General features: G+C 36.6%; 1 protein-coding gene across 3 annotated transcripts in view; it reads right to left on the reverse strand.

The window, feature by feature from the left end:
* Positions 1-7443, reverse strand: part of angpt1 (angiopoietin 1) — a 99741-nt gene extending 92298 nt beyond the window's left edge. The window contains exon 1 of one of the 3 annotated variants that reach the window (XM_088601910.1): positions 6641-7440. In XM_088601910.1, coding sequence (XP_088458036.1) covers positions 6641-6958 — 318 coding nt within the window. In that variant the 5' untranslated portion in view covers positions 6959-7440. Of the gene's footprint in view, positions 1-6640 lie in introns of all 3 variants that reach the window. The other 2 variants (XM_088601911.1, XM_088601913.1) reach the window with 2 other exon arrangements.
* Between the last annotated feature and the right edge of the window lie 1956 nt (positions 7444-9399).

The following is a 9399-nucleotide window of genomic DNA, read 5'->3' on the forward strand; positions in this document are numbered from 1 at the left end:
TTTAGTTATATTTCACATATAAATAGGTATACTGTAGGTGTTAAGTGTTGGACAGTATTTGCTTTTTCACAGTTACTGATGGTACAAAGGGGTTGAAGATTGTTTTTGCTCAACACACTCCATTTAATTTCTATTTATTTATTAAGGAAGACAGGAAGGAAAAGCTTTTCAGTCGATTGACCGTCAACCAGTACTGCATCGTCAATTTGTTAGTCTTGGACCATATCAACAGCAAAAACAAACTTTGATGCAAAGGAAGTTGTGCTGGAATTAGCAAGCTCTTTTTCCAGTGTTCACTAATTCTGTGTGGTCATCTGACAGCGATATAAGAAGGATTGCTTTAAAATTGCCCCTTTCTGACATGATATCATATTAGAATGCAAAATTCAGAAAAAAAAACCAACTTGAACTATTTGTCAAAATAATTGGAAAGCTTTACGTGATGCTCATTTTAGATTTGCAGTCTGCACTTCCACCTTGTTTGTTAGTGGAAGTCGGCAATGAATTTATCAAATGCTTTTTGTATATATTTGTCAAAATGGCTGTCAGTGCCAGCCACAGTGTAGCATTACTTTGCTGTTTACATTGATATTACTGCCGCACAACACTATAGTACAGTAGGAGTAGGATTCCTCTGCCAGCCACAGGATATGGCCAGTAGAGGAATCCTACTCCGTTGGGCCCCGAGAAAGGCCCTTAACCCCAACTGCTCCAGGGGCGCCGTATAAATGACTCCGACCCCAAGCTTCTCCCCCTGTCTATGTGTCTGTGTCTCATGGAGAGCAAGCTGGGGTACGCGAAAAGACAAATTCCTAATACAAGAAATTGTATATGGCCAATAAAGTGATCTTATCTCATAATGACCTTTCAAATAATGAAGAATTGCACATCTCTTGTTGTCTTCATTGGTCCTGCAGTTTCTGTGTTTTATAGTGTACTAGAATGAAATGGAATAAATACAATTAAATATAAAAACATGGGTATGCCTACTCATACACTACAAAAGTATTTGGCAGGCAATTTCACAGATTCCTCGATAAAAATGAAGAATGTGACTTGAGGTTTCTTGGTTTCCTATGCCAACTTTAAAAAAAAAAAAGCCTATATTTCCCAGAAATAAATGGTCTGCAGTCCTTTAAAGGCCAGCTGCTCATTAGATAGGTCTAAAAATCTTCAATTACTTGTCCTGGGGATAAAAGAAAGGGAGCAAATGAGTATAAACGTTTAAGATTAACTTGAGGTTTCAAATCGAGTCACTCATAAAGAAGGTTAGTGATACTTGGTTAAAGTGTAGGAAACGTTTCTAAACACTGTAGGAGAACCTAGCATTTTTTTGTCTGAAACCAGCTACCAAAAATATATTTTATCTTCTTCCTACATTCTTTACTATTTTGTCACAGAAGATTAGGTCAAACTGTAAGGTTTTTCCTATGCACATAAAACTATGGAACTTGTTCACAAGGTAAGGCACTGGAGGGACAGTTTCAAGTAATAAAAGATCAAAAGAATCTTGTGAAATCATTCTTCTTACAAGAAGAACAGTCTTTTAACAAACAGAAGCCACATTTGACTGCACTGGAATGTTTTCATGAATTACATTGTTTCCTCTACTTTTGTTTTTGCAAAGGAAGTTGTTTTTTCTTCTATTTTTGTAATGGTTAATTTTGTAACCAACTGACTAAAAGTACCAATATCTAAAACACTTTTTCAGTTTCGTCTACATAATATTTCAACTATGATATGCATCTTTACTTAATAACTTTACAATAAATTACCCTTGATAGAGCAGATCAGAGCTTCTGTACATTAAACATCTGACAGGTGTCGACACAAATCACTTAAATTTGTAAACTAAGAGCAAAGGAGCAAAGAACAAAAGAGTCATTTTACTGTGCTTTCATACAAGTAAGCTCGAGATGGGTGCTATTTAAATTACTTTGTTGTACTGATTTATTATCATGAACAAAATAGTGAATCAGTGTTGTCTTTACATTGTTTTTCAGGGGCCATTGACTAGGGAAATAGTTTTTACTTTGTTTTGCATGCTCTGAACTAAATAATTTTTTTATGGTCCTAATGTGCATTATTTTCCATCTCTGTTCTGAAGGAGGATGTTTAAAAACTTTTCAAATTCTTTTCCAATTTGCATTTTTTGTCCTTGCACTGTGAATGGCCTCTATTTCCCTAATTACCACAAGGTAAACACAAGTTTTTAGTTTGTTCTGTGCATTTTTCAAAGTGTGGGGTAACTTTTCCATAATCATGTAACCTCATATGTATTAGTAGTGCGTTGCTCAGCAACATTGCACTACAGTGTTGTTGCACTTGAATATGACATTATTGCATCACAAAGCCATATACAGTAGCACATGTTCTTGCAATTACTGTTATAGATTTGTTGCCTCTTGTTGTTTCCATTTTGCATTTCATTTTACCCAGAAAAGAAGGGGAACAATTCATGCACTTTTAAATACTTTGTTAATCTCCATTGATTAAAACTATTGAGTAGAATTAATTGTCTCTTTGTGCTCAATGACAAAACAAACCCAGTATGTCCTTTATCGAAACTGTTTCTTCACAGTACAGGAAGTGTCTAAGCAACCAGGACGCCTGTCCGTTTCAAGGTAGACCCCCCCACAACAATACAAATTAAATACAACTTTCTCCTTGGAAGGTAGGAGAAACCCATAGCAGAGAAAAACATTCAGAGAAAGCCAACGTGCATATGGTAAGACCATGGGAAACCCACACACAGAAAACACACAGGTGCCCCAGTCAGGAAACAAATTCAGGATCCAAGAGGCATGAGGCAGCAGGGCTAATTGCTTTCCTAACATGCTGCTCTGCAAAATATATCATGGAAACGTAAGACAGACTGTCAAAGGCACTCACTGGCTTTCAGAGATTACCCTGTTCTCCCTATTAAATTAACAGAGGGAGCTGCCCTCATTACCTCATTGTTTGGCAATGTCACACAACCACAAAAAAAGACTTAATTGCCCAACAGCTTCATTTGTTTCTAAGACACTGCTTCGCAGAATAATGTGTACTTGTTATACAGAATATTTGGCTTGTTCTCAAGCACACCTGAGTTATCGGTTGAGTGCTTCCACAGGTATGGGCAAACCCCAATGCACCCATTTTCATGCCCCTAAACCTTGTTTGACAGACTGAGGGCAGAAGGCTGATTCACGCAGAGCTGCACCCTAGCAATCCCTTTTGTGTATGTGTGTTCTTGTGTATGAAATGTTCTACTCAATAAGATAGGATAAATCACTTTTAAAAAATATATATATATATTCAAGCTTGATCATTTTAAAGCTCACCTGGAAGCTTTTTGTGGAACAAGCATTATTTGTCGTCACTAGTCATCAGGAATATGGTGCTGCTGGATCTGATTGCCTCGGTTTTGTTATGGAGGTTTTTTTTTCTTTTGACATGCTAGTGATTCTTACATGAGGGGACAAGTGTGCTGTTATCAGATTGCTGGTGATGGCAGACATCCTTCATGTTTTGTGACTAGAGTAAAACAATGCTAGAAAGAATTAAGGATTGTTCTTTTAGTACTCGGTACAGTATATAAACAGCAGTTTTATATTTATTTTGTCGTGACAACTTAATCAAGTCTGTAATAATTGAACAGCTTGGAGTTTGAAGGTATACTAACCTTTACTTTCTTCCCAAGGAATTAATTTAGTAAAACACAGTAGAGAGAAAGTGATGCTTCCAACCAAATCTCTATTTCGTCCATCTTGTCATTTATAGGAAAAAAAACTGCTTCTACAAATATTCCTATTCCTCACATTTTATTAATATGATGTTCCAATTTATTATGACTTGATTCGGTCTTTTAGTTCTTATTTTTGGGACAACTATTTTAAATCCATAGCGTACCATAATGCAGACTTAAAGGAATTTCAAGTGCTAGATTTAGATTCTCTCCACCATCTTTTTATCAGTTCTTAAGCAAAGATCAGCAACAAAAATTAAGAATGTTCATCAGACAGCATTCCATAAACACCCGTCAAAATGTTCCTGAATTTGCTTGAGGAAAACTTTCTCAAGTATTAATTCATATGACAGAATTTTAATAAGACATGCAGTCAGCATGTTATTGAATGCATATAATTCAGATTAACTGAGTAGGTTTTGCTTTGTCAATATTGATATCAGTGAGAGAACAGGTTTTAAAAGCTGTTTCATTCCATTTTAAGCTGAATTCAATGTAGTTTGGATTTTTAAAATATAGACAGTATACACAATAAATGCACCACAACTAAAAAAAACATTAGAAACAACTACAGACTCAAGGCTCCCATCGAAGATTCTCTTCTGCCAGCTTAGTAAAGGCAGTTGAACCAGAGGAAGACAGAAGAACCTCTTTAAAGGTGTGATAAAAGCAAATATGAAGAAATGCAACATGGATATCAACTCCCGGGGAGTCTTTAGCGCTTAAATGAACCAGATGGAGGAAGAACCCAAAAATGTCAATAAAGAGGAAGCAAAGTGAGAACATCAAAAAGATCTCTCGCCAGATTGCACAGTACAGGACCTGATATCTCTAGAGACCACGCCCGCTCAGCTTGCCAGAGAGTGTGTGCTGCTCCCAAAAGTTACTTTGGGGTTCATGGTAGATAATACTTGACAATGAGGTACAGCCCATGAATTATTGCTATTGATAACAATCATTAAGTCTCGACTGGTGTTTTCTTCATTTATTTAGCTTTAAATGTTATTAAATACAGTTTAGTTTCAGCGAGAATAAACTGATCTTGCAATTTAAAGTACTGTATCAATAATTTTCATTGATCAGAGTCATCTACAGTATAACCTGATTACAATTACTCAAGGTAAAGTGTACAGTACATGAGCAGGGGACATGTATTGCTCCAGGAGTTAATGCGTCACATTTAGTAGTAAGATTGCACCTCTCTACACATAAAATTAAATAGGAATAAGTAGAAAGAAAACACAACGTTTCCACTGTGGAGTCTTCTTTGGGTATGTGCAATATACTGTAAATACCCACTTGAACTCCAGGAGAACATACTGTACAAATGTCACACAGATAGCACCGAAGGAACTGAACCCAAGCCCCTAGCAATGCTAACCACTGTGCTACTGTCATGCTGTACAAATTCATATCTTATGAAATGAAAACTATTACAGCAGAACACCTGTTCATTGTAACATCTTTAGAAAAGCCGCTAGGGTAAAATTTCTCAGATAGAAAATCCAAACAAAAAAACAAAACATTAAACCAAACAACAGAACAGGATTGAGGATACAACTTTGTTTGGCACTGCTGGGTGAGAAAAGGATTTGGCAAAAACATTCTACAGGTATGTATTACACGATGAAATGTGCCAAGAATATAGTTATAATGACATCACAAAAGTGTGGAGGGGATGGGGGAAAATAAGGCTTTCATTCTGCTGTTTAAACCAACTTCAAAAACAGTTTCCTAAACATTCCTACAGTATATTAGATGTGTTTTTATTTAACCAGTTCCGTACTGTATATACTCTGTATGCTAGCACATCTTAGTATGGCATGTTTGGCATGTGCATCCAATAAATTCTACTGATGATGTCAGGTATGATTTTGTTTCACCAAAGCAAATTCTTTGCCAAATTAATGTGCCAAGAAACAGCAGAAACTTAGTAGTTCATGTATCTGCACCGCTTCAATGTTATTTTAAAGCATATGCTCAATGCTTTGTGGAGGATTCTTTTTATTTCCTGCATCTTCCTGGAGTGTTACATTTAGGAGTGTGTGTTATATTTAAAATGAAGCACTATGGTACAAGGTATAATGAAGTCGAGTATGTCCATTAATGTAAAGGGAATAGAATTAACTTTACTGCATCTCAAAGGAGTTGTACATGTTTAAAGAAAATCAAAATGTCAAGATTTAAATGAAATAGTTAGCAACTATATTATAAAAATGTTCACACATTTGTTAGGATTTTAGATTTTTATATTAAAACAAAAAGAAAAAAAATATTTTATCTTCTCCTATTATTAACTATCATAGGACATTTCTGATTTTGTAATTAAGAAATGTTTTACAGTGAATAATATTCCTATTTCAAAAGGTCTGTCACACAGAATTTAGTATCCATTGCTTTATCCACTAATTGAAAATCCTTCTAAAGACCTTTATCAGAGAGTCACTTATCCTGGAGAAGAACACAGCAATGGCATGTCATTTTCAAGAAAAATAATTTAAATATACAATAGTGATAGGCATATGAATCTAGGACATGAGCATAATAACACAGAGCATAACATAATTGGCCATGAATGCATTATTTTAACATGAATTCACTGCTTCTTTACATGGGGATTATTAAATTGTGCTTTGATATTTAACACAGATTTCAGATTTTTGCCCAAAATGTACTTCTCCAGCCCCCTAAGAAGAAAGTCAAAAAGAAACTTAAAACTGTTCAGTACATTCAATACATGCTTGACAGTATACTACGGTAACGAGAATCCTGTTTACCAGGAAGAAAAAAAGGAAAGACAGTGATGATGTATCACTTATACTGTGCTGTCTAGACAATCCACATCCTAATACACTGAAGAAAAACAGCATAATTATATCCTGTTGGAGGAGACAAAAACATGCTCCTTACCTTCTGTAGCCACTGTGTATAATTTTCCATGACATGCTCCAGATGCTGTATCTTCTGTGTGGAGAACTCGAGGTCCACCTGCGGAGCATCTCTCTGAAGAGAGTTGGTGTCGTACTGCCCTGCTTTGCCTTCTCGGCAGTTGCTGTCATTTTCAGGAAGGATGAAGGTGTACATGCACTGTCCATGTTGGATACGGCTGTATCGCCTCCCGTTGCTATCGGCACCCCTACTCCGCTGTTCCACCACGCTGGCGCTCCCCATCAACACCGCCAGAAAGACAAGTGAGAGGAAGTGATAGGCAAACATCTCCCAGATCATTGTAATGAAAAGCAACAAACAAACAATGACCAGCTGAGGTGACTTGTTCCTTTGCTGGTCTCTCTCTCTCTCTCTGTCCTTTCTTTCTGTGCCTTTCCTTTTTCTCAATTAGAAAACAGTGAAAATGTCATAACAACCTGAATGGTACCTATACCCCCATGAGAATAAAGCAAAAATCCAAAATGTTTGTGCAGGCGAACATTGATATTCACAGCTGCCTTTGGAAATGCATGGCTTAAATGAGGTGTCCGGCGTCCTGGTTGAAGGATTGGTAACTTCCCCCGTGGACGGTGCAGAAGTCTCAAAGCTCCTCTCCAAGATAGCTTTTAGGACTGCAGTTCTCTTTGTGTCCTCAGTGAGATTTATAAGGGCTGCGCGTTTGAGCCAGGCTTGAGGCAGACTCCCTGCCTTCCCCACACGTTGACTTGAGAAGAATGTGTATGCGAGTGTGCCCCTGTGCTGAGGATGTGTGATCAACCTCTGCTGGGGATCGTCTTACAGACCGAGTGGTTTGCATGACCCTCAAGCATGTGTGGTAGTCCAGCCCCCGTGCCTTACAACTGTGAGGGGATAGGTAGCCCTAAACAACTTATTTAACATCCTGAATCTCTGTTCTTTTCCTAGCTATTTAACAGTGGAAAGTGGCTTTACAGCAGGAGCAAAAATGTTCTTTTAAAGACAAAGATTCCTTTTAAGACATGATCCTAGAAAGAGGGATTGAAACACTTGTTGAATGCTTGGGTATACAGGGACATTTTTCCAAAGTGTTTTGCTCCAAAGCATATTTTCCTTCATCTTTAAGTATCCATAAAAAATGTATGAGGGCAAAACTGAAAAGATATGGTGGACTTTCATTTTAAATATCAGATTACTCTGTATATTTACAATTAGAAAGAGCACTTTTTCCACCAGAGCAAAAGGCTTTGAATTTTGACATAATAGTGTGTAGTACATGAAAGCTCAACCATTATTCGTCAATACACACTAGCTAGCTAGACTCCTATATTATTTATTAGCTGATGGTGATATTACACCAGCTCTTCCAGACACTGTTCAGTAGGAAGTACTGCTATTAAAAAAAGATTTTCTGAGCTGTGAACAACAGCAAAAGCTAAAGTCATGAGAATAACTGCCTTTAGCACTTAAAGGTGAAATTCTTGTGAGAAATAAGATCAAGAATGGTTTGTTCTTCTACAGATATTTTAAGACATACGTGGAAACAAAGAAATTACATTTTGACTCATTGAAAGTTTAGGAACTAAAATATTTTGATCAGCTAGCAAGGTTTGCCTACAGTTTACAAACTCTAGTGTTTCTTTCCATTGTCAGCAAATGTTATTAAAGCTGTACTGTGAGTTCATAAGACTTAATAGCCTAATAAGTTAGCTTAAACCTTAAAAGTATTGGCACTGTCCAGCAGTGCATGTCACACCTGGTGGCAAGTCTAAAATAGAAGAGGAGCTCCCCCTGTGTAACAGAAACAGCAAGGAACTATATTCACTATCTGACCATCACAATCGCCAATTTAATCAGTGCGTAGTGATTAAATATTTAATTTACTGGGGTAGTGGAATTCATGTACATTTCCAGCAGCAACACATCTGCAGGGAGTTTGAAATGTACTGTACAGTAGCTTATACAGCATATACTGTAATACAGTATATTCTGCAGTGTTATGGATGCTAAGAAATATGTATATTTCAACTGACACACAGCCACATTCTAACAGAAGGTTAAATATTACCCTAACATTTTACTAAGGAGTAAAATACAAATGAAGCCTAGTGCCTTTCCACCAGAAAAATTAAAGAACTTGTATCTATATTCATCCTTTGTACACAAAGGGATGGACTGTACTGTAGAGTATGTAACCAAAATGAAAAGAACTAGATATTAAAAGTAATACAACAAAAGCACAATTTATTGGTTTCATCCCTGCATTCCCACTTTTGTTGATAACGTAATTTAATTTATGTAGAGCCACTCCAAAAAAATAAAGTGAAAATCAAATTTTACTGTCGAGACCACCATGCTGTCCGAGGTGCTGTCCTTTGGTTGAGAAAATAAAGGTACTGACAACTCAGATCGTTAAGATCCAATTGCTATGACAAAAATTTCACTCAGGGCTTGCACAATTTGATCTACAGTACCTGAAGTTTCCCACTAATTCAGTCGGCAAAGCAAATTATCGCTTGATGTGATCTGCTTTTTATAAGGACAGTAGTTGCGTAATAGATCCCACACATCACTCTGTTGTCTGCTGCAGTTTAGTGGTACAGTGAAGCTGGTTTAATATTTTTCTAAAAATGTCATATTTTGTGTGATGAAAAGTGTCAAATGAATGCAATATTCTTTAATCCTATTATATTCTTTGGGGTATGATTTGCATTTTACTTTCACTACAGGATGAGGATGTGTTAGATCTAATTGAGGACAAGTGT

Source organism: Lepisosteus platostomus, chromosome 12 (genome assembly GCF_059453375.1).
Source record: "Lepisosteus platostomus isolate fLepPlt1 chromosome 12, fLepPlt1.hap1, whole genome shotgun sequence".
Taxonomy (NCBI): Eukaryota; Metazoa; Chordata; class Actinopteri; order Semionotiformes; family Lepisosteidae; genus Lepisosteus; species Lepisosteus platostomus.